The sequence below is a fragment of the Diabrotica undecimpunctata genome, chromosome 4 (genome assembly GCF_040954645.1).
Source record: "Diabrotica undecimpunctata isolate CICGRU chromosome 4, icDiaUnde3, whole genome shotgun sequence".
In the NCBI taxonomy this organism is placed as follows: domain Eukaryota; kingdom Metazoa; phylum Arthropoda; class Insecta; order Coleoptera; family Chrysomelidae; genus Diabrotica; species Diabrotica undecimpunctata.
In genome coordinates, this window is record NC_092806.1 from 157029406 (window position 1) to 157055896 (window position 26491).

The 26491-nt window shown below is 34.0% G+C and overlaps 2 protein-coding genes across 2 annotated transcripts; one reads left to right on the top strand and one right to left on the bottom strand.

Annotated features, from left to right (window-relative positions):
* Positions 1-374: 374 nt before the first annotated feature.
* rept (RuvB-like helicase 2 rept) lies at positions 375-1980 on the bottom strand. Its single transcript, XM_072530695.1, has one exon. It carries the CDS (start codon positions 1874-1876, stop codon positions 479-481), a length of 1398 nt encoding a protein of 465 aa, XP_072386796.1. The 5' UTR covers positions 1877-1980; the 3' UTR covers positions 375-478.
* Positions 1981-2118: 138 nt separating this feature from the next.
* LOC140440280 (ATP-binding cassette sub-family F member 3) lies at positions 2119-25088 on the top strand. Its single transcript, XM_072530694.1, has 13 exons — positions 2119-2295; positions 2366-2474; positions 2529-2703; positions 9192-9406; positions 9791-9947; positions 10149-10255; positions 14870-15070; positions 18166-18348; positions 18408-18581; positions 21727-21901; positions 22093-22273; positions 24155-24375; positions 24772-25088. The coding sequence occupies exons 1-13, from the start codon at positions 2223-2225 to the stop codon at positions 24931-24933; spliced, it is 2133 nt and encodes a 710-aa protein (XP_072386795.1). The 5' UTR covers positions 2119-2222; the 3' UTR covers positions 24934-25088.
* Positions 25089-26491: the final 1403 nt, after the last annotated feature.

Below are 26491 nucleotides of genomic sequence, written 5' to 3' on the forward strand. Positions count from 1 at the left end.
GCTCTTTCGCCAATTCTAGGTGATCTCTTCTTCTTGAGACTTTTGATTATGTCACCTACTTCCATCATGGAAGGAGATTCTATGCGGATGTTGTTTCTTACCCATTCTTTTCATATTTCACTCCGGTGCATAATAATTCTTTGCACCGATGGAGACAAAGTGACAATGACAAATCTAGTAAGCTCATAGAAATTGTTGAACAATGTGTATGTGATTCTTAACACGATGAACCAAGACCTTAAAAGCATTAGCTGGATAGCACAGAATAAATATATGGAAATATCTATTTTAAACAAGCCAGGGCTGATTGATGATGATTATAATGACAAAAATTAGCCATAATTTACACAGAGAAGATATTAAATAAAAAGCAATTATTTCTCTTTAATAGAAAATCTTTTTATTATTAAGAATTATAAACGAACTTATAAAATACAAAAAAAATAGAACACAAATTTTTATGTCAAAAATGGCTGCATTACATCGTTTCAATTTCCATATCATCTTTATCATCTATTTCATTGAACATAAACTCTTGTTGGTACTCTCTTAAGAACTGAACAGATCTTCCTTCATCAAAAAAGAGTTGGTAAGCTCTTTTAATATCCTCGACATCAACTTCATGTGCTTTGCGTTTTCTTGCTATTAAACTCGATGTCATAATTAACTGCATACCATAGCGCAAAGAAGTTTCCTTGCATATTCTTGTGAGGACAGCCAGCGCATTATCTGACATTTGGCAATCTTCTTCTTCACAGCGGATACTTAAGATTTCTCTCAGCTCCTTTTCATCATAAGGTTGTGTGGGGACTATTATGGTTCTGTCTAATAAATCTAGTGGAATGCCATGAGGAGATTTGTATGTAGTTCCTCTAATTTTAGTGATACCTCTGTTAGTAGCCATAATCACAATTGGTGACATTTCATTCTCTAATGCTCTATTCAAAAATGAAAAACATTCAATATCTAACATGTGCACTTCATCAATAAACAAAACACCTGGAATAATCTCTGCTTTACCTTCTTCTCTCCACTCGGCTACTTTGCCATTTATTTGCTCTCTCACTTCTGGTTTAATCTCACCAGTGTCTCCAGAAAATAATGCCAAAAATCCATGAGTTCTGCTGTTGATAACATCAATTTCATGCAGTGTTACAGTGTGGACAACTTCTTTACGTTTCTGCAATTCGCCCTCAGGACACTGTACAAATCTAGTTTGCTGTCCAGTGGCATCATAGTCCCTAGCTCTAGCAAAAGATCTGCCTAATCTTGTAATTTTTCCTGTGGCTTTGTCAATTGTGATCACATCGCCAGACTGGACCTTTTCTTTCAAAATACTGTCAATCATTTTACCTCCCAAGTCATAAACAGTTTCCATATCAGTGGTTTTCAAAATGAGTTTTCCAACTTTTGCACCAATTCCTGTAGCTGGACGTTCAATCTGCACTTCAACAACTTCACCTTCAATTATTTCACTTTCTTCTTTAATTCGAACACCAATACTTTTTCTAATGGCTTGGGTGATAGCTTCCGTCTTGCTCATTTCTAAAGAATATATTTCGGAACCTGCCATACTTGTAAAAGGGGTATCTTGACCAAGTGCATGTGCCAAAGCTGTAGCTATTGCTGTTTTACCAGTACCAGGTTGACCAGCCAAAAGGACCGCTCTGCCAGCAATTCTTCCTTCTCTAACCATTTGTAGAACGATACCCACTGCTCTTCTAGCTGTTACTTGACCGACCATACCTTGAGACACATGTCTGGCTTCAAGACTATCATCTAACCCTAGACCTCTAATATGAGAATGAGCTCCAATTCTTTCAACGCGAGTTGTTTCGCGTACCTCGGCTATTTTTGCGGCAGCAGCTGCAGCCATTATTTCTTAGTTTTTCCACAAAACTTAACGTGAAAAACGTTTGATATAGCGTTTAAGGTTAATTTTAAATATTGACAAAACACCGACTCTCGATTAAAATGACACATGACTTATACTTAAATCGGAATCTGAATATGGAATAATCGATTTAATACCAATAGAGAGAGATTGAGAGAGAGAGAAAGCGAGCTTTAGATTTTCTCCTTCTCCATTTTTGACATTTTACCATGACATTTTACCGTGTTTTCTTCTTTTGTGTCACCGTTTTAACTGCACGGTGGTTTTAGGTTAGGGTAACTTGTCACATAAATTTTTATAGGAAAATCTGATTTTACTATTCTAAACAATGGGGACGTGTAGTGAGTACATTAAAAATGTTTTTCCTGCGATAGATGAAGATCTTAAACAATATGTAGAAGGTAAATTTGTTTATTACGGATGATTTATTACAAATTTCTAAATTACTCTGCCAACTCAAAAATGTTTTAGGTGTATTATTAAACGGTGCAGATGATTTTGAGGATAGTGAAGAAGTATATGATGCAGTAGGAGAAGTTCTAAAAGAAATTTCAAACGACAAGTCCGAAGATGATATTAGGTAAATGATGTTTAAGAAACATGCACTAGGTAGTCTAATTTCTGTTAATTTTAGAAATATCTGCAATGATCTTTTATGCATGTTAAAACCAGATAAAGGAGAAAAGGCTACCAACGGGGCTATGAAAGTTTTAAATGCGCCAGTACATTTGGGGTCAATGGTAGACAATACAGATCAAAATATTGATGATGTTAAAAGTATATGGCTCATACAACGGGATGATTCTCTGGTAAGTGTTATAAGATATAATTATTTTGCGGTGGGTGGAGATATCAAAAGTTCTATTTTTTTTAAACACTCAAAATAAGTAAAAAACTATACATTTTACAGAATTTTGAATAGTAAAAACTTAGGTTATTAATCCAAGAGATTGCTTGATATAATTTTTATATAATACACTGTTAAGTATTTCCACTTATTTCTCAATAGACTCCTTAGATAAGTCATATTTCACAAACAAATAATTTTTCTGGGGATATCTTCTAAGACTTAAAGAGTAAAATTTAGCCGATCTAGGTATTAAATAGATGATTTTAAAGAGTTTTAAGATTTTAAAATAACTTTTAAGTTTTTAGAGTTTTGTTCATGGTACAACTTTATTTAATTTACTTGACATCAACTTTTCATAAGAATTTCTATTTAGTTTGTTTTTAAGCTGTATCCCTGTGCTATGTTTCAAATAGATTCTTGATTGTCAAGGTGAATGGTTTTCAATATTGTGAAATAAAAGTTTTATCTGGAGTGCCTCAAGTCTTTTACCTAGACTTTGTCTATTTAGTTTTTTTATTAATGATATTGATGATTGTTTCCAGTATATGTACTAAGTTTCTGTGTTTTGCAGACATTCTTAAATTTTACTTAAATGTTACTAAGACAAATGATTGTTTATTGGTTCAGTCTAACATGAATAGGTTGGTTGACTGGTGTGAGGTGAATGGGATGAAACTTAATACTGAAAAGTATAACTGGATTTATTTCTCCAAAAGAAATATACATATGAACCACAATTATGAAATCAGCGAATTTATTGTATCAAGAATTTCAGCAATTAAGAATCTAGGACTTTATATTGACTCATCTCTTGTCTTTTGCCTTCATCTCTGTCTTTTGTTGGGTTTTGTTAAGAGATTTACTAGAGATTTAAAAAACATTTATGCAGTCTGTTTTCTGTATTTTTTCCTTGTTACACTATTCTTTTTTATGCCCATTTTTCTGAAATCCATCCTAATTAAAGCCATATTCAGCTCTGTGTAGATGTAGTTATTTTAATTTCACTAATAAGCGGATACATATAGTTGAATATAGAATAATGCATTATAAATACTTGTTTTTTTAATAGACAGATATAGGTATGTAATTATTATAGGTCTGATAAAAATGGTTAAATCTTACTGTTGTTTAACATTACATGCTTATTAACACTTTAGATAAGATGTAACTTCTTCTTCTTCTTCATGTGCCTTGTCCGTTCCGAACGTTGGCAATCAACATGGCTATTCTGACTTTGTTTACGGCAGATCTGAATAGTTCAGCAGATGATAATCCGAACCATTGCCGCAAGTTTTGGAGCCACGAGTGTCTTCTCCTCCCTGGACCCCTTCTGCTGTCTATTTTTCCTTGAACGATCAAACTATGTAACTAGATGTAACTAAAGATAAAAAACCAAGTCCAACTTTTATTTCATTTGCTTGTAAATAATAACAACAATTACTTACATACAAACTTTTCCTTGTTTATAACATGCAGTGCCTTAAAAATGATGTTATATTATTTGAAATTTTTCTCACTATTATTTAATTTTAATTTTTTGCCTGACTATGAGTTACATACTTTTCAGATTTGGCACTTTGTGTCTGCTGATTTTCATCGCTCTTACTTTCATCGCTATTACTGTCATTGCTATCACTATCCTTGCTATAACTGATACCTATCACATTTATTAGCATAGGATCAGTATCGTCCATCAACCTGTCAATAACCCAAAGTTTTTGCTCTTCTTTACTAGCAAGTTTACAATAGTTTTTTCAATCTTCTTCAAAAAAGATATCTTTCTCCAACAACCATGTCTTAATTTGATCTTAATTAAACACTTGTATCAGAATCACTTCTTTTGCCCTCATCATGTGAGGCATTGTTCATCACCTCTACAGTTTTCTCTGGAAGATTAGGAAGGAGCTTTTTTCTACTGAAGGTCTGCTGAGTTTTTTTTAAACTGTGTACGATGGCATGGATCCATGTATGAACTACTGCGTTGTAAGTGAACTTTCTGCTGTTCACTCAACTTTTGGTACATCTGCGGAGCTCTCATTTGTGGACAAAAAAGCGTGTTCTGGAATTTTATTGGGTTCAAAGGGTACAATTTCTATGGCAACAAATCTAGATGTTTCATTTTTCACTGTTGCTGAGATTTTCCAGGCATTTCTAATAACTCACCAAACTGATAACATGTATTTTTTCTTGTTGGGTTATTTCTGATATAGTTCTGACATCTCGAGTAAAAATTAGCCTTTAAAAATATTTAACAAAAGCTTGGTCCAATGGCTGCAGAAAATGCATGGTATGACTGGGTAAGCACAACATTATAATCTTGTTGTTTTCGAGGCATTATAATACTTCCACTGATGCTGTATGGGATATATGTCCATCTAATATCAGCAAAATTTTGCCTTGAGGTTTTTGAGGAATAAATAAATTTTTCAGTCAATGTAAAAAAATGTCTGCATTAACATAGGCAGATTTTTCGGACATTACATTGCTCCAGATGGCATTTCATTCACTTTTTCTTCTTTTCTATTTTTTCCTTTAAAAATAGAATACGGAGGTAAAAATACGCCCTCAGCATTGCAGCAGCTTATTATTTAATTGTAAACCTGTCTCGTCTAAGTTGATAATATGTCCTAGCTTATTTATTAATTGACTGATATTTCTTAAAATGCTTTGCAGCAGACTGAAGTACTGTTTAACTACCTCCTGTTTTAATTATTTCCCCTGTCCAAAGAAACTTCTTCACCTTTTCGCGCTGATGTCTGGATGGTGCTTTAAAAAAGACTACAACCAGTCAAAACCAGCTCTCCCATTATTGTTATTCATCTCTTTTTAATTAATTATAATAAACCTTGTAGATTTTCATAAGACTGTTCAATTGCATCATCAGACTTAAGGCTGATTGCGATCAGATATCAGAACAGTTTAACTCCATTCCAATGCTGCTTGTGGTTGTTATCTGAACAATAAATAGTTTTAGTACATATTTTCATTTTTCCTGAGCCTGGCCATCTCATCTCACTAATTCCAAGGACACCAATGTTGAGTCTATCCATCTCTTGGATAGTGTTAAGAATCTTTCTGCCTTCAAACATGTTGTTTACGTTCCAAATGGCGATTTTCATCGTTGATTGATTGCTTTTCTTTTCCAGTGAGGGGATTCTTAGCCCCTCTTAACTATTTAAAGGCTACTGCGGACTAAGGGCCTTTGTTTGTGTACCAGAAATGTCATTAGATACCTTTAATGCAGTGGTTTCCCGATATCTTCCTTAGTTCAACCACCTTCGTGACTGATTTCTTGTCACCTACATACTGACCACTGGACAGTAAATAGGTTACTGCTTTCACCGGCAATCATTCGGTGAATTACTTGTTGGTCCGTTGGAGGTATTTTATTTCTCTCCTTCCCACCAGTAAACCGGGTCGGGCATTCCTCTATTGGCTACCCGAGAACGCACTCTCCAATAGTTACAGGTTCTCTTGTGAGGGCTATTCTAAAAGTTGTAAAATTAATTTGTTGCTCTAAAAACTGCAAAATAAGGCAAAATCGTTAATTATTTATGTCTTGTAAAAATCAAAATACAGCTTTGATTTTGAGTCCAAAATTGGGCCTTAATAAGTCTTTTTAGGAATTAAGTATCGAGCCTCATGTCGAAAATTGTATCTATATTTAAAATGGCGTTAGTTACGATTCTTAATTGTCATAAACAAATTAGTTGTGAATTTAAAACTAACTTTGCTCCAAATTGCTGTAGAATAACTTTTTTTATATCGGGCTAAAATGTGCTAATTTTTATTATATAGAATAATTTTCCTAAATTTTAGACAAATCAAAGTCGATCGTCTTCCTAACTTTACTCACGTGGTGTGAAATTACCCAATAATAATATTTAAAACAACATGTAAATCGGACCTGTTGCTGAGAATTAAAAAATAAAAGTATTCATTAATTAAAAAAAACAACAGACTATGATAAATTTTATTATATTTACTGTGCCTGATGGTTCCAAATTAATATTTTTGGCAGTTTTTCCGAAATTAATTCTCCCGAATAAAGATATTTCTGTTTAGTTTTGTAGTCATAGACTTAATGACCTTTCATTAATAGATAAACATGTCCAAGTATATATTTCATTTAATTAGGTCTGCATCTCGTATATTCATGTACAAGTCTATTGTAAAAAGTATAACTGTTGCATAAGAAACGTGATAAATGCGTTTAATGACTGATTTGTTTATTTTTTAATGACTTGAGTCATTCACAACTATTGCTTTTATCTGTGTTATTATTTTTGTACGAGCTAAATAGCATGGCTTTGTGTGTGGCAGTAATGTAGTAAAAGGTTATCGTTTCTTTATGAATTATTACCAGTTCATCTTGCTTTATTCTTTTCAATATTCACACAGCTTTAGAACGAAAACGATTATCAAAATGAACCCTACCAAATTCTTATTAATCTGTAGATTCTAACAAAAACATCAATCTACATAAAAAATGGTTGTTTTAAAATGTCAACAAATCTTGTTTTCTGTATAAACCATTTTCAAAGCTTCTGTCAATGGTCTCATCAGAAAGTGCATAGCAACCAATTTTTTATTTTTTTCGAGATAGTTCCATAAAAATGGAATAGTGCAATATTATATTATCATATTAAGAAAAAAATTAGCTTTAATTTGATTTAAAAAAAAAATTTTTAAATTTTAAAATAAAGTTTTAAATTATATATACACACTATAAATGGCAACACTGCGCACCGTCGACTTTCCACGAACCTCCGTTAGATAAACCCCAAAGCATAGATTCAACACGTTCAAGTAGAAGCGTTGGTAGGGAGTTAGATGTTAGCAATGTTACTGTAACGAAAGTATGGAAAAAGCACGGTTACAAGAATTTTAAATATTCGAAAACGCAGCAGCTTTATCCAGACGACTACTTTCGAAGAATGGAGTTTTGTGAAACTCTAATAACGAAGGATAATGAAGAACCATTTTCATTAATAACATTGCCCGGGAAAACCAGCACAGAAGTGTTGTTTACCGAACTTAACGTCCTCAAAAAGTTAACGTCTGGACTGGCAATTTAGGAGACCACATAATAGGTCCATTTTTTATTGAGCTCAACTTGAATAGTAGAGTATACCTCTATTTGTTACAGAATCATGTTCTTCCCGCTAATCTCACTCTTCCTGGTGTAAATCTGGAGAATGTTTGGTTCCATCAAGACGGCTGTTCAGTTCACAACGCTCGAATAATTAGGGAGTACTTAAACAATACTTTCCCGAGTCGAGTTATCTCCAAGAGCCTAGAGCCCAAAATTTGGATGAATTAAGAAATTGAATTAGAGAAGTCTCCAATTCTGTTACTGCAGAAACTCTTACATCTGCCCGCGGAAGTTTTTATGACAGATTGGGATAATGTTCAGCCGTAGAAGGTCAAATATTTGAATAATTTCTGTAGGGCATAAAGAATTATTTCTTATTTTATTAGGAATTATTTTTTATTTTCAATAAGAGTATATTTTTTGTTTTATCTTTTTAAAGAAATGCGCTTTTATTTTTAATTCAACCACAAAAATTGTTCACATTATTAAAAACCGATACAAATGCACCGCCTTGTAATGGTCAGTGTATTTTTATCGAGTGTACGTACGCAAAACAAAAATCGACAGACGAGGTTACATATCCCTTGTATTGTTATGTGTTACTAAATGGTTTTCTCGTTTTCTGTCTGGGAGTCTAGATGTTGGAGCGGAGGGGATCAGAGAATTACAATTAACTCGTACGTGGCAATGTTCCCGATTTTAGCGCTTTTACGTATTTGCAATATCTAATCCAAAACTTAACATAACATATATAAATATGTAGGAATTATCAGATAGTGGTCTCTAATAAAAATCTTAGTTTTTCTATTTATTTCGCTATTTCTTTAGTGTTTTTGTTAATGTGATATATCTCCAGAAATAATCTACTTTTGTAGTTATCAGTATTTGCCAAAATATGAGCCTTGTTATAGTCTAGTATATGACCGGTGTTTTTATAGTGCTCAACTAATGCACAAGTATTTTTCCCAAGTGGCAATTACTTTTAAGTTGTGTGATGCGTTATTTTAGACACTATAATGTTTGACCAATGTAGCTTTTTTGACATCCTAAACACGGTATTTCATAAACAACATTACTTCCATATAAGGATGGTACTGGGTCTTTGATTTTTGAAAATAGTTATTTGCTTTTCATGGTTTTGTATTTAGCTATACTAATATTAGGAACATATTTGAATATGGATATGACAGAATGAGTTAGATCATTGATAAAGGGGAGTTTTTTATATTTGATTGATTTGTTGTTAGAATCATGGATGGAACCATCATAGAAATTACTGCTGTAATGATAATTTATAATGACCTAACTTTATCACGATTGTCGATTATATTTTTTTTTTGTTTTTTTTATAGAAAGTCGATGCAAGAAAATTAGAAAAAGCCGAAGCTAAGCTACAAGAAAAATTAGACAAGAGAACGAAAGAAATAAAGGTTATAGCACCGCCCAAATTACAGACCGCTACAGCATCGCAAGTTACCAGCAAAAAGGACAGCAAACTAGAAGCCAAAGGTACCAATAGGACACAGGACATAAGAATAGAAAACTTCGATGTTGCTTATGGAGATAGGTAAGCTAAATGAGAAAGAACTACAGTTGGTAAATTATCTATTTACATTTGACAGGTGACATATGACAGTTGGCATTTATGCCACCTAAATTCTCACTATTCCTGATATACACATTATATACACAATAGAAATTTTTACTCTTCCATTATTGGTAAAATCTAGCACAAAAAGTTGATGAATTTTGTTTATTAAATTATTGTTCTGGGACCAATTTTCCATACAAAACAAAGTTTCCAAGTAATATTTTTTCTCTTTCTGGTCAAAAGATATTTACATCTGTTAATTATGTCTCATGTTAATGATGGTCTGTCCGATTTATCTAACTCCATCAACATACTATCCTTGTAAGAGTACTATAAAATGCTAATTATTTATCGTTTAAGGGTTTTGCTGCAAGGAGCTGATCTAACTCTTGCTAGTGGTAGAAGATATGGTCTTGTAGGTAGAAACGGTTTAGGAAAAAGTACTCTCCTAAGGATGATTTCTGGCAGCCAATTAAGAATACCCTCCCACATATCAATTCTTCATGTGGAACAAGAAGTAAGTCAAATTTTATCATTCAATTCCTAAATGTGTCAAATATATAAAAAGAAGTTATAAACATTTACCAAAAATATCAACACGTGGCGATATAATCGTCTTAACGTAGCAGTGGTGCTACTTTTAATTTTGTGTAGTCGAAATATGTACATAACAAAATGTGTCTTCTTAAGCTTATCTGTTTGTTGATTTTAATTTCAGGTTGTAGGTGATGATACTTTAGCCTTAGATAGTGTACTAGAATGTGATACCGTGCGCGAAGAATTGTTAAAAAAGGAAAAAGAAATTAGTGCTGCAATTAATAGTGGGTAAAGTATCCTTGAGTTTTTTTTAAGCTTTTAAATCAGTTGTAATTCTTGGAATTATCAAAACACTACTATGATACTTAATCTGGAGATTATTTGTTTTGTGGGTGCCAAGTCTTGCATTAGCATTGACCACCTCTAACCATTAACCACTAACATATTGTATTGTACATTTAAAGTAATGTAAAAAAAAATAATTTTAAATGCAATATTTTTCAAACTATTGATGTAATTGGCGATTACTTGGTATATCGTGACATATTTCGCTGAAACATCAGCTTCTGCGCTTCTGCTCTAAAGAATCACAGTATACTGTGTTAAAAGTTGTTGTGCAACTGGTTGCAATGTATAACTGGTTGCATAGTTAATAGTAACAAATTTGTCTAATGTATACTATAAGGAAAGTAAATAACATTTAAGGTCAATTTATACATATCCGTGCCGTGTCCGTTTTGTGTCAGTGCCGAGTCCGGGTATTTTTAATTTTATATTTCCATACAACCGCGTTGTATACAAACCGAAGGAGGTTTTAAAATATATTAATATATTTATATAATTAAAATAAATAAATATATATATATATATATATATATATATATATATATATATATATATATATATATATATATATATATTCACGAATATTTTTGAATGTCCTGTACTCTTTTTTCTTTTTTCTTTAATAGATATAAAAAATCATAACATACTGTAGCGAGATTAAATAAAACGAGCGGTTCGAATTTATATACATATATTTATTTATAACTTTACAGTTCGGTAGTACCTTAACGACTCCCTCTACTTCTAACATTGTTACCTATATATACTACAGTTACTAGGTTCGAGAATATTCTGGCGTTGTCCCACCTCTAATTCGCCTACGTGACCGGTTATTCTCTCTCGCACTCGATACGCCTCGATGCTTCGAGAAGTGTATTAGAGATGCAATGCAACGGTTACCTGGGCCATGCCGAGAGTATGTTCGTAACAATACTAACTGCACAACATCTCCTGCATGTCTGTTTACCAGCACTCGCGTTCACAAAACTATAAAATCGTGTTTATACAAGTCCGTGCGATCCGTGTATCGCCAGTGCCGAAAACAAAAATATCGTTTGGGATTAATTTCAGGCCGGGCACGAAAGGGCCCCATCCGGAAAACGCCAATGTATAAATATACTCATAAGAGAGTACATTATTGGTTTTTCTTCCGGGCACTGTCAGAACACGGAACGGACACGGCACGGATATATACACGTTAGAGACGGTTTAGTATTTTGGAAACGTATGAAAAAAGGTTGTTTTGGCGTTTCGGTATTTATTATGGATTTAAATAGATTTCATTTCTTAATTTATAAATAAATTTTGCGACGTCAAACTGACATTTCGTCATTATAATTTTGATTGAAAGTAGTAATAGAATGAAGTCCAAATCCAGTACTATCCCTTCTATACCTCAAACTTATTCACTTACCAGCCCGTATAGGCCAGCGTGTCTGAAGCCCCTGGTGAGTCTCCCGGATGCGAAGAACAGAGTATATTAAAAATCCCTCTTATAGGATCAAGATACCAAATTTAGATTACATGTAGATCGGGACATGACTCACTCTCGGTTCTATAATGTACAGGTCCGTCTTGGGCTATAATTCCTTATAAATATTTAGGCTACAAACTTACGAGAGATAACCAAACCTGCGAAATTAAAAGACGAATAGAATTAGCTTAGCCCATATGCCCATATATATGTAGAGGAAGGTTTTGAACAATGTGTGCTCCAAGTATTGATTTAAGGCGTAGAAACTTTAACACTTACAGCTGAGTGGGATATATCAGAGTGACTCGCAGAGCCATGAAATTATAAGTGTTGGGATTAACCCTAAGAGGTAGACTTCCAAGTCTAATTATAACATCCATAACAGGGATTAGAAATGCTGTAGAAAGAATAACATACAAATGGAACCCAGAATTAATGCCACTGGACGGACTAAACGCATAATAAAGTGATTTAATAAATTTCAGGCCTTATAGGAGGTAGGGATAAATTTCCGACAAGAGTTGACGCGTGACCGCTGACACTTGACAGATTAGAAAGAAGAAGAATTGTTACAGAGTAAAAGTGACCTTCTTTGCTGCCTATTCGTTTCGAATATTGGCTATCATTCTAGCTATAATTATTTTATTAACTGATGCTTTAAACCATTTCCTCAGGTTTTTTTAACCAAGATATTCTTCTCCCAATTCCTCGCTTTCCGAATACTTTGTCTTGAAGGATTATTTTCAGTAAACTGTATTTAGTGCTGTTTCTCATTATGTGTCCGAGATATTCTGACTTTCTCCTTTTAATCGTATACATCACTTCTCTTTCTTTCCCCATTCTTCTTAGTACAGTCTCGTTGGTTATCTTGTCCGTCCATGGTATCCTTAGGATTCTTCTGTATAGCCAAATCTCGAAGTCTTTAAGTTTTTCCTCAATCGCTTCAGTGAGTGTTCAGGATTCAACTCCGTAGTATAATATCGAGAAGATATAACATAGTAGGAGCCTTACTTTTATCTCCAGATTAAGGTTGTGGCTTTTAAAGAGTTTGGCCATGTTGTTGAATGCACTTCTAGCCTTCTCTATTCTACATTTTACTTCTTATGACTGATCCCTTCTTCTTCTTACGATGCCTATCCGTTCCGGATGTTGGCAATCAACATGGCTATCCTAACTTTGCTTGCTGCTATTCTGAATAGTCCCGTTATCGATGTATTAAACTACTTTCTCAGGTTTTGAAGCCAAGATATTCTTCTTCTCCCTGGTCCTCTCTTTCCAAGTACCTTGCCCTGAAGAATGAGTTGCAACAAGCCGTATCTCTGTTCGTTCCTCATAACATGGCCAAGATATTCTAGTTTGCGCTCTTTGATGATGTTAATAATCTCGCATTCCTTGCCTATTCTACGTAGGACCTTAACATTAGTTACACGATCCACCCATGAAATTCTTAAAATACGTCTGTAACACCACATCTCGAACGCCTCGAGTTTTCTTAAAGAAGCTTCGGAAAGTGTCCAGGCCTCTACTCCGTATAATAACGTAGAAAATACATAGCATCTAATGAGAGAGATTTTGGTAGCAAGTGGTAAATCGTGACTTCTGAAAAGAGACTTCATCATTATGACCGCCGATCTCGCTTTTCCTATGCGTTGTTTTATTTCACTGGAGTGATCCCATTGGCTGTTAATGTTGGTACCAAGGTATGTGTAGCTGTTCACTCTGTCAATTGGATGTTGGTTAACCAAAAGCTGTGTATTTAATATTTCGCGCTTACTGACTACCATGTACTTTGTGTGACTGATCCCATTGTTCATTTACTATTGCTCCAAAATAGGTAAACTGTTTTACTCGGTCTACTGGTGTATTCTTGATAAGCAGTTGGACGTCTCTAATTTTATTTTTGCTGATGGCCATAAATTTAGTTTTTGATATGTTTACTTGTAGTCCAAATCTTTCACTTACTTCATTTACTTTGTTTATTAGTTGCTGTGAACTGTGTAAAATGTCTGCAAAAATAACGGTGTCATCTGCATAGTGGATGTTGTTTAGACGTTCTCCATTTAAAAGAATTCCATGTTCGCAATTTCCCAAGGCTTCACCAAATATTTCCTCTGAATATACGTTAAATAATATAGGTGAAAGTATACATCCTTATCTAACGCCTGGCAGAATCTGGATTGCTTCCGTCGGTTTATCTCCAAGATTTGTTCTTCAGTGGCTGATTGGTACCGGTATAAATTTTGTATTATACGTCAGTCTTTATCATCTATTTAGGCTTTTGTTAGAACATCCATCAGTTTTCGGTGTTGCAACTGTATCAAATGCTTTTTGGTAATCCACAAAGCAGATGTAGATATCGCTAGTCATATCTCTGCATCTTTGGAATAATACCTGTAGACTAAACAGTGCATCTCTCGTACCTACGCCTTTCATGAATCCAAAGTGTGTGTCTTGTATTGTATCTTCGCATAGCTTGTATATTCTGCGATGTATAATTTTAAGGAAAAGTTTTAGTGTATGGCTCACTAGACTAATTAGCCTATATTCTCCGCACTTTTTCGCTCCCTATTTTTTTGGTAACGTAATAAATTCTGAAACTAGCCAATCTTTTGGAATATTGCCTGTGTCATAGATATTATTGAAGATTTTACATAGTATTCTTAAAGATTCATCATCAAGAAGTTTAAGAAATTCAGACTGTAAAAAGGGTCCTAACCGGCGCATATTCTGCTCACGATGGACGAATAAATCTAAAGAGATTTATTACAAACTGTATTTATACGGCTCAAGATCGGAAGCATTGAGACAACTGAGGTAAGCGTATGTTCTTACTGTACTTCGGTTGAAAAAAATAGAGAAAAAACAGTTCTAAAAATAATCAATTAGGTAAGTACAGATTGTTTGCACAAAAAAACAGTTTAGAGCAATAATGCTTCAAAAGAAGCTGCTGTTTCAGCGAAACATGTCAATTTGGTGATATTTTGTGGAAATTAAAAACTTTGTTGTGTTTTATAACTTAAAATTAGTCAAACTTTTGTAGTTTTTCATTGTAAATGAGCCTAAAGTCTTTTCTGTTATTATAGATCGATTGATCCACAACTAAATAGTCAATTGACAGAAGTGTATAATCAATTACAAAACATAGAAGCCGATAAAGCTCCCGCCAGGGCTTCTATTATTTTAAATGGTTTAGGTTTTACGTCCGAAATGCAACAGAACGCCACCAAGACATTTTCTGGAGGGTGGAGGATGAGATTGGCGTTAGCTCGTGCTCTTTTCTCTAGGTATGTATTAAAATTTATAGATATTTCTACATAGATGAGCATTTACTTTTACAATAACTGGACACTATTTTTTTTTTTTGTTTTGGCATGAGCATTAACCAGTCTCAACAGTTTCATTAACGAAAAGAGAAAGAGAACAGTATCTATTATATATACTTACTTGCTACTAACTTTACTAATTATTTGACAACCAATTTACTAAAAATTCAAACACGCTCTTATCCGGCCATATCGGACCTGTAAAAGTATGCCCCAATATATACTCGGTTCGCCGATCCCAGTCCCAGTTGTCTAGTAAATTTAGTAATTATTTTTTGCTACGTTGATTAAATGTTTATCCATAACATGTTACTGTGATTAATGATTTTTCTTATCAATACAAATAATATTTACAAAATCATAATATCTTAATTAATACAAAAACATTAATATAAAGATGGTGACCACTTTTTTGCTGCACCAAAAATAAAGTATGTACATCAACCTAAAAAATTCACATCGACTTTTATTCGAAGTCGGATTAAGTTGGCTACGTGATTATATCGCGCCACAAGGCCTGTCTTTTTCGTTGGCCCCGAGTAGAAAAGGTTGCCGCTGGAGAATGACGTAAATACGCAGTTTTAGTCGGTGTCTGGGAAAGAAAGTTATCGAAATAACGAGAAAATACAGAATAATTTCATTCGAATTCTGCATTGAGTAGCATGTTAACGGATAATCTTTTTAGACGCGCATGTGGTATCTACATCGAGCAAAAAGACAAAAGAGGGAATCTAATCGTTATGAAAAGGCGACCAAAAAAGTGGCCTCTGATGGCCGACATATCCGGAAATGCGAATGCGCCAAATTTAAATTTTCCGACACTTATTAACAGTAGCTATAAAATAGTTTTCAGAATGTGTCTTGGACGAGAAAATTTTAATTAAATATTAACGATAACAGTCTAAAATGTGAAACAATTGTTAAAAAACTTCAATATAAATAAGATTTCATGTGACAGTTGGGACAAATAATAACATAACCCAACTAAATTTGATTTCTTAAGCAAGGAAAGACTCTCTTTCCTTGTTTAATTTGGCCTCTCAAGATGGCACTTCCTGTCTAACAATATTTTTGCCCCCACTACCTTTACATTCCCTCTTTTGTCTTTTTGCTCGATGGGTATCTATCTAGGTGTGGCGCAAAGTTAGAATCTGTGCACTGTGTAATCATAATATACTTTAAAGTTGAATATGTTACGAGCAAAGCCCGAAATTGGACAATCTCAGCATTGTATGGAAATTATTGTCCAGTTCAAGAATTGTACCCAGAAACTGTACAATGTCCGAAATGATCAATATTCAAAATGATTATCGAAACGCTCATCGATTCGAATCGATTATTATTGACAAGCGGCACACCATATCAAAAATCAAACCTTTATTGTTAATTATTTGATATTTTTATATTTTCTATTTATATTTATATAGAGTTGTTCTTTTTCAAATCAAAAATGTGATAAAATGCGGGGTCAATCTAAAATATAAATAATAAGAAGAAATTGTTCTACAATAAAGTGATAATGTTAAACTCGGTTCACTATTCCCAGTCCCAACTGTCTAGTGAATTTAGTAATTATTTTTTTGCGAAGGTAGTTACTTTTTGACAGACTAAAAGTGGCTGGAAATTACTATACAACCAAGCACACGTACTCATAGCCAATATTAATAGTAAACAAACTAAATAGTAAATAAAATAGAACTTTGCGAATTACTGACAATCAATATTTATTTATCTGCACCATATAATAAATAATTATGTTAAATTATAACAACTAAATATATATGTTTTAAATATATACTACCCAAAATTTGATGGGTTTTGTATACACTTCGACTATTTAGAATAATTCTTCTTTTTTTAAAGAAAGAAGTCTGTAATAGTAGGATACTTCAGCTATTAATACTGAGAAGTAGGAATTGTTGTGTTGTAGGTTTCCGACAATGAATCTGTCAAAATATGCCCCAGCTAAGCGAATGGAGTTTAGTGAAACATTTTAGAGCTTCAAGAGATAGATATACTTCATCTAATTTACTTATCGTTGTACGTCATCCGCGTCATAGCCCGTGAGGTCACATGATACCAACACGAAATATTTAGGCGGTAGGTGTGTTCTTTTTTAGAATCACTTTGCCGAGTACACTAGCATTACAGCCACTAGACATATTTTATTATATACGCGTAGAAATAATATTTAAAGATTTCTATTAATGTTAACTTAAAGAAATACACAATAATGTGTTTCATTTAATTTGTATAAATGCATTATAAAGCGTTTTTATGAAGAACATTTGTTCGGAACACACTGTAACTGTAATCGAACGAAGGTGATATTTTGCATATATTGGTAACACTTATTGGACACTTGCGGTGTTGACTAATGTTAATAAGTAATGAAAAAAGTGTTGTTTTTGTTTAAGTATTCCATTTTACATCTTTATACGACGCATACAAGCGGCCCAAATTGTTTTTATCAAGATTATTTTTTAACTCTTGTTTTGTTTCTATTTATTTACACTAAATATTAATTTGTTTTGTTGTATAATTCACTTTTGCAATAATTATGTGACCTATTTGATTTAAAATGGATTCAGGATTTTTTTATACTCGTACTTTGGCAACTATGTCAACTTCGATCTCTGTCACTGATAATGACGTGCAAAGGTAAGTAAATTAGATGGACTGTACATCACTATAATAGAGGGAAAATGTTTGTGAAACATTTCAGATTTTTAAGAGATGTGCATGATAAATTAAAATAATTAAATATTACTTTAATAACAAATGGGGAATAATCGTAAAAATCGACATGAATCGATATCTGTCATATTCTTACAAAATTTGACGCATCGCTACTTATTAAAATTCGAACATTGTACAGCAATTCTTTTATACAAAGCCCGACGATTATGTATATTTCTCAGATTGTACAGTTAAGGGGTACAATGCTAGAAGTGGACAAGATTTTCCGTACAATGCTAGGATTTTCCAATTTCGAGCATTGCTCTTAAAATATATTATGACGCGAGCATTTAAATTATATTTCTTCTTTATTTTAGACCTGATCTCTTACTGCTTGATGAACCTACAAACATGTTGGACATTAAAGCGATTATCTGGTTAGAAAACTATCTACAAAACTGGCCTACGACGTTACTGGTAGTTTCTCACGATCGAAATTTCTTAGACACGGTGCCCACTGATATTCTACACCTTCACTCCCAAAGGATAGAGGCCTACAGGTAAAATTAACCAAAAATAAGTAAAAAGACGACTTTTTTACGTGTTTATACAATTTCAGGGGCAATTACGAGCAATTTGAGAAAACCAAAACGGAAAAATTGAAGAACCAACAACGAGAATACGAGGCGCAAATGCAGCAAAGACAGCACGTACAAGAGTTCATCGATAGGTTTAGGTATAACGCAAACAGAGCCGCATTGGTGCAGTCAAAAATCAAAATGTTGGAAAAACTGTAAGTATCATAACCAGTTACTACACCTTTCATAAAATATATAGTTTTTTATTAAATGAAAATGTGTCATTCATTATCGGGTGAATTAAGCAGTGATTTACATAATATCGTCGCTGTTTGCGTAGGATATTTTGAATTCCTTAGCTAATTTTGTTTTACGTTGTGTAAAGCCTAGACGTCACATACTCTAGATAAAATTTAAAGGAAATCCTTAGAAAATTTTTAAAGTTTTTTCCCTCCTATGAATTATCTCTATTGAGGTTGGCTATAAGTATGGCAAAGTCTTGCCTATTGTGAACTTGGTGTATGAGACTGTTTCCTTCAGTTATGTTCCAGTGTCTTATATTCCTGAGCAACGATTTCTTCTTCCTTCAAATTTTCACTCAAATTTTCAACTTTTTTTTAACGAAGAATATTTGTAAAATGTTTATGGATGTTATAAATTGTACATTGAAATAATGTACAAGATAAGTAAAGTATCTTGCTTTATTCTCAATACATATAAACTTGGTCCATGATGAGATAAATAAATGCGAAGAAAAAATTACTTTTCTAAAAGATTTTACAACCGATTTTGCTTTTCAAAAATTGTTGTATGTTGTATAAACGTAAAAAATCAAGTATAGTGCTCAAACGTCTTTCTAAAACGTCTTTACTCTAAAACATGTTATATCACTTGAGTATCGTCATACAGGTCACACCAAATTTTCAAATTTCCATGAAAACATTTTTGGATTAGTTTTTTCACCGAACTCCTCAAATACTATAGGCTTCTGCTGACTGTAGACGAAGCTACAGCCCTAAAAATGTTAACAATATGACTGCAGTTAAAGTAGAGTCTTCAAGTTAACACACAACACGTTTTACGGCGCACAATTGTTTTTCTTTCGTCTTTCTAGAGGGGGAGTCTGAAATCTTCAAAAGACATCTCAGTCCAGGATTGCGGGATCATTCCCTTAGTGCAGGATTCATTCTTCGTGTTCCAGCGATAGTTCCCGAGGTCCTTTACACCGCCTTCTCGCCGCCGCATCTACGCCAAACGCCTACTTGCTAAAACAGACCGTCCTCTGTCATCCAGCGCTCCGGAAGCGGAAGGGTCGCTGTTAGGCCGAGCAACACTTCCAAAGCACTACTTTTATTTATCCACAGACTATCAGCCAGAAGGCTCGTTGTTTCTCCTTTTTTTGGTCCCAAAAATTGGATTTTTACTTAGAGGAATCACCTTCAACTTACATCTATCGCTCTTACCTTTGCTAATGGTCCAGCTGTCTTTCTTCCTCTTCTTTCTCCTTGATCACGTCACAGGTGTACATAGTCGTGTACACTAGTCTAACATTCAGTCACAAAATTCTCACCTGTCTCTCTTTTCATTCTGCTCCTTTTCACTATCCATCTGGTGTACTTCATTATCGTATTCGTCACAATGTCCGGGTATCCGCCGAAAAGCATTTATCCGTGTCAGCCTTTCCGGACCTAGAGAGGTAGGCTCTAAAACAACCGTGTTCTCTCTGTGACCACAATCCACCCAATCTCTTAGGTTCGGGATCAGCGTCTTCTTACAATATTTCAATTGACCTTTCCCTTTCTTGTCTTATCTTGGCCATAGTAAGGTCTAGTGAATTATCGGCCAAATTATCGTGAAGTCAGTTGTAACCTTTTTCAAAAATGCATTGCACACAATAACTCTTATAAAGTCGGCGAAGCTATAGTTCAAATAGATCAAGAAGCCTCTTTAAGTCCAGCTATGCTGCCTTTTTTTTCCTGCACTTCCGAATAGAACAAGAGATCCTCTGCTATCTCCAAGAGTATAAGAGATTTAGAGGTTCTCTCATTAAAACAGAATGCAACCGCTTATCTCAGCTCTCGACTACAGGGACGGCAGTAAATTCTGTAACAAATTAAAATTCCTAACCAGACCAAAAACAAAACCTTAATCTCACCTCCTACTGGACCATCAACTTGTTCCATCCAGTCGGGAAAAAGCTGAAGTTTTTAAAAATGAGCTCCTGGCCACACTTTGTTCGCCCAACAACCAAAACTTTGACCTGTAATTTAAAAACATCCGAAATCCAAGTCAGACATATATCCAACAATTGATCGTGCAGAGAAAATTGATCCTCCAGAGGTTCACTGCCTTTGCCTGATGAAAACACCATCAGGGAGCTGTGTAACTTCGACCAAAATATTGCTCACGGTCCCAATAGTATCCACAGAAGATGACGGAAAAAACTAAAAAGTGTATTACCACTAATAACTAACTTCAATGCTGCTTTCAAGCTTTGCTATTTTCTCAAAAAAAGGCCAATCTGTGAGCGATGTTGAATCCTACAGACCCATTTTACTCTTGTATCTTACTTCAAGCTACGTTCGAGGAAAATGGAAGTTCAAAAATAAAATATTATTGCCAGAGCAATTTTAATAATGGATTCTTCACTCTTGAATACCCTGATAGGACATAAGAGAGGTTTTTGAAGAAGAGCCTTTTAGGGCAATTTTGATAATGAATTCATCACTGTTGGATACCCTGGTAGAACATACGAGATACTTCTGATGGAAAGGCTCGTAGACTTTTTTAGAGTATTTCCTACATATTCTACTTAAAATAATCGTATTATAATATAATAATTTTTGTTATATTGAAGAAGGTCTTTTCATTATTATGACCTGAAATGATTTTCGGACATTTAACGCCTAAATGCTTTCTCTATTAGCATTAACTCCTGCATGATTTAGCCATCACAAGGAAATCAATGCAACCAAAGTACAGAATTATCCCATACCTGTTTACATTTTTTCGTGCAGGCCATGATCCCTACTGTAAGGACTGTCCTGTAAGCCAACTAAAAATTTTCAGATCCTCGCTAGTCGACAAACAGAGATGTCCTCCTTGAAGAGTTTATATGAACCTAATACAAAGATCTCATCACGGAAGACCACACTACGTACTATCCAAGGAAAAGAAGAATTAACATAGTGATGTCATCGGAGTCATCTCCTGAAGAATCTATACATAATTGTATCGAAAAATCGAGAGGAACCGACACGGCAAAGAAGATACTGTTCAAACCCGGAACACATATAACTGCAAAAGTTATAGTATCGGTAGTTGTGATCGTCATTTTCTAATTGTTATTATTTATTTCAGTCCTGAATTGAAGCCTATTGTGAAAGAAACAGAAGTTGTACTAAGATTACCAGAGACAGAACCACTGTCGCCTCCCATTTTACAACTAGACGAAATATTATTCCGGTATAATTCCGAACGAGTTATATTTAGCAACGTTAACCTCGGTGCTACCATGGACTCCAGAATATGTATCGTAAGTGTTGATATACATTATAGTCAATCGTCTTGCTATTATGCTATAACGGTGTTAAGCCGTCACCCAGTATGTTGTTATGTATAGTTGTTATAATTTACTGGCCTACTTTTCACAACATGAGATATGAGCTTAGAGATTAACTAAATGTTATTGTTTTAAGAATTTATTTTATACTTTCCATTTATTAGGTCGGTGACAACGGCGCTGGTAAGACTACCCTTCTCAAAATCATTATGGGAATACTGTCCCCCACGTCTGGTATGAGAAACGTGCATCGGAATCTTAAATTTGGATATTTTAGTCAGCATCACGTGGACCAGTTAGATATGAACGTCAATTCTGTAGAACTTCTACAACAAACATATCCCGGTACGTATTTAACAGCATGTTTATATATGCTTCTCTTTTACTCAAGTTTTATGATTTTTATAAGTATCGTGAGTTCATGACAGTTTCTCCCTAAATATTCGGTTAGGAAGTCCGAATTTATAATTTCTTTCTATTATTGGGTGACTACTTAGATTTTCTTAATTTATTGTGTGTTTTTATATGTCAAATTGATCTAAAAATGACTTTTGAATTTTTTCCATTCTTAAAATCTTAATCAATAATCCTATCCTTAACTTATTATCAGCTACATTGGCATATAATACAAATATACTGAGCGCTACAATACAGACGCTTTCCCCCAGTACGACAGAGAGAACTGACGCAAAGCAGTCCGTGCATCTCTGTCTAATAGGTCGGGTTTATCGACCACGTAATCTTCCCACTGGTCATTTTGGTCACATGGTCTATAAACCCGACAAATTAGAAAGAGATGCAGGGACTTTCGCACAGGGGGAACGCAGCTGTATTATAGCAGCGCTCAGTATATTTGTATTATATGTCTATGGACTATATGTATACACTGAAGATTATTACAAATATTTAAGTAGATTAGTTTCACAAATTCTTATAAATTAATTTCGTTTAATATATAAGTGCTGACATCTGGTGAGCGAAAGCCGAAACTTGACAGATATGCGAAACATGAATTTTTGTAAAGAATTATCTTTGGTTTGCAGTCCTTAAATGGTCTTGAACATATTCTGAAGTTATTAACATGCTTTGTTCTACTTAACCTAACCTAACCGCCATGCCGCAGGCAGTGGGCCCGTCTTTGATTAGAAGAAGATTCATCCGTTTTCGAGCAAGTAAGAATAATGGATGGACATGGTGACCAGTTGTACTCATACAGCAAACAGCCGTAATTGTTTGTCCTTGTTTGGCAGCTACAGCTTTTGCTACATCTCTCTTTCCAACAGGGACAACATGTTTGGGCAAATGGTTTGGGACTGTCTGAATGCTCGTTTCATCGACGTTAGTGAAGTCCCGACCAGCCAACTGATTTATAGGTGAAAATTGATGCTCAATACTGTTTCTTACACAATAAGAGTAAATTAAAAAACGCAATAACTTCAGCGTCATTCCATAAAATCGTTTGTCGAGTTCTTTGCAATTCTGAACTATTTCGTTTTCTTGGATCTTGGTTAGAACTGCTTTAAATCTGCCTAAAGACTGGATACCATTTAATTTTTTCAAAATTTTACCGTAGTGTCGCTTCATGAAATCCCACAGCTTTTGCTGTCTGGCGTATACAAACGCCGTTATTAATAAGTTCACGAGCTTTGCACAAAATAACTTCTGTCAAAGGGTTGCGCTCTGAATTTCTTTTGTAGTTTTTGGAAAACAAAATCAAGATTTAGATGAATTGAATATTTAATTCCGAAATTATTAGAAACAAAATTAATTTATGATAATTAGGAAAAAATACGCATTCGTAGTTTTGCCCCGTGCGTGTTTTTAACCTTAACTACCCTATATTACAAGTAATTAATTTGTCACAAAAAGAGTCTTTGACTGAAAACTGAAAGCTTTGAAACAACGGCAACAAATTTTTTACTGCCCATTTTTTCTTTTTTCTTTGCTAATACCAGATTTTATTTTCTATTGATGCTGTTCTTAATCACCCCCTTAATATTAGTTAATGAAATTTTTGCCTGTTGTATTAAGAGATTTGGTACACACAATTTCGTACTATGGGTGCAAGATCGCTTTAGAAATATCTTTGGGCTGATCAATACATTCAATTTTCGTTGGTGTATGTCTAAAGTCAAAACATGGAAAACTAGAGAATAAGAAATTCAACACCACCTTCTACAATAACACTCATTACCTGATTTTTTTTATTATATAATTGTTTTTAAGGTAAACCGATCGAAGAATATAGAAGGCAACTGGGTAGTTTTGGTGTCTCTGGTGATTTAGCTCTCCAAACAGTATCGAGTCTCTCTGGAGGTCAAAAATCGAGAGTAGCCTTCGCTACGATGTGCATGGGCCGACCTAACTTCCTAGTTCTCGACGAACCTACGAATCATCTGGACATAGAAACGATAGAAGCCCTAGGCAAAGCCTTAAAGAAGTATACCGTAAGTTCAAAGTTGAATTAACATAAAAAATGCATGTGTATCACGTTTGTTATGAATTAAGTGCTCGTTTTTCAAGAATAGTTTCAAATGATGAATTATAGTTGCCTATTTAGTGGTTTTGATCTTTAATCGTGTGATTTTCATAACAAAAAGTTTCAGAACAATATTAAAAATTAAGACAAGAGTCAGTTTATCTCTCAAAATATTTTTACAGTATTTTTAAATCCTTTTGTCGAAATTTTTAACATTCTTTATAAGCAATGTTATATTTCAACACTTTTGTTCCAAAATAATATTTAATTCTGCAATTTTCCTACATGTTAATAGTAAAAGACAGGTCCCAGAATATTGTTTTATATTGAAAAAGTACTTACTGACGATTTAATATTTTTTTAGGGAGGTGTAATTTTAGTATCTCACGACGAACGTCTGATAAGAATGGTCTGCAGCGAATTGTGGGTGTGCGGAAACGGATCAGTCAAAAGCGTAGAGGGAGGTTTCGACGAATACCGCAAGATCGTCGAGCAGGAACTGGAGGCTGCGGCGCAGTCGAAATAGCATTTTTAAAACAAATTATTTATACGGTAATAAAAAAAAATAAAAGCACTGTGATTGAGGCATGTTGAAGCTGATATTGACTGTTCCGGATAATATTGTTTTTGTGTATGATGTAATTTATTTATTTAACAAATAGAAAATGCCTTTTTCCAATATTAGTTTTGCATATTTTTTTATTCCTGCAAATGTCATGGAAAATTCCATTCATGGAAATTGAATGAAAACGCTAAGAATGGCGTTATTTGAATTAGAACAATGACGACATTTTCGGTCGTAAATATATTTTTATATTAGTAGTATGAGACTGGAATCTTATATTATTAACCCTGTAATGTATAAGTGGTGTCTGTTTGTGTACCTTTCCGTGAAAAATTTAAATATTGAAAACAATACAACCGATTTCAACTAAATCTTGTATACAACTTAATATAAAGCAAAAAATTATGTGAAACAAATTTAGATACCATAGATCAACTCTTTATAATGGACCGCCGGAGTGATGACGTAGATTTTATTGACATATGTCAGTTTCACTTTCCAAACAAACCTTGTTTGGTGTGGATAATTTGTAATAACTTCATTTGGGGCTTTTTCAGATTCTGATTCGGAACTTGAGGTAGAACTGTAGTCTACTACGCAACAACTGGCATTATTCCTACCAAATGTGTTTATGTAAAGGATAGTTATACATACTATTTAATTTGTCTTACGTTCTTAAGGCAATAACTTGATTGTTTGGGCCAAGAATATTATGAATGTTATTGACTCCTTCCCTTGGACTTGCTACACTTCCATCTAAAGCTTTAGAGGACTCTCCAGTTCCGACATTTAACCTAAAAATTATTTGTCGGTCAATACAGTAAGAAAACTACTTCAATAATATATTTTTGTTTATTTGTTTTGTTTTATTTGTTATAACAATTTGTATAAACGCGTGCCTGCCACCCCATAAAGGATGTATTAAAATTGTTTCATATTTTTATGAAAAAAATGTACCTTCTTTTTACTGGTATTTCAGGAATAAGTACCCGTTGTTTCTCATCACAACTGGTATTCTTTGTGTCAGAATCACAAGAAATTGAACAGCAGCCAGCGACTGCCTAAAAAAGTAAGGATATATTTTTTCCGAAATGTAAAGTACAATGTTCAAGAGGTTACCATTTCTTTCCACTGCTATTTTCCGGTAGATGTTCAGAACCGGAGCTACAATAATCCGTCCAAGATTCATTTTTGGATACAGATGACAATGCAAAACAAGAAAATGATCATTTTAACTGATAAAACTGACATTGAACTTTCACCAATACCCTCACTATAGTACATGGAACCATATGGTTCTAACCTTAAAGCATTTACACTATATAGTTCGTGGAACTATATTTCAGTGTTGACTGTGGCGCTATCTGTCAACGAATGGCAGAACTTTCAATACCATTCTATGCAGAATTCAAAGAACAATAGATTTCTGTTAAAAAACAAATTTTGTACAAACTGTCGCTTGGAACCATCGAGTTAGAATCTATGGAGAAGCTATGAGCATATTAACGTGTGTATTAAA

Bases quoted from the DNA above. Each gene is read 5' to 3' on its own strand.
- rept (XM_072530695.1), bottom strand. From the start codon at position 1,876: ATGGCTGCAGCTGCTGCCGCAAAAATAGCCGAGGTACGCGAAACAACT.
- LOC140440280 (XM_072530694.1), top strand. From the start codon at position 2,223: ATGGGGACGTGTAGTGAGTACATTAAAAATGTTTTTCCTGCGATAGAT. The intron at 9,407-9,790 runs GTAAGCTAAATG...TTATCGTTTAAG, and splicing joins GATGTTGCTTATGGAGATAG to GGTTTTGCTGCAAGGAGCTG. The intron at 18,349-18,407 runs GTAAAATTAACC...ATACAATTTCAG, and splicing joins CAAAGGATAGAGGCCTACAG to GGGCAATTACGAGCAATTTG.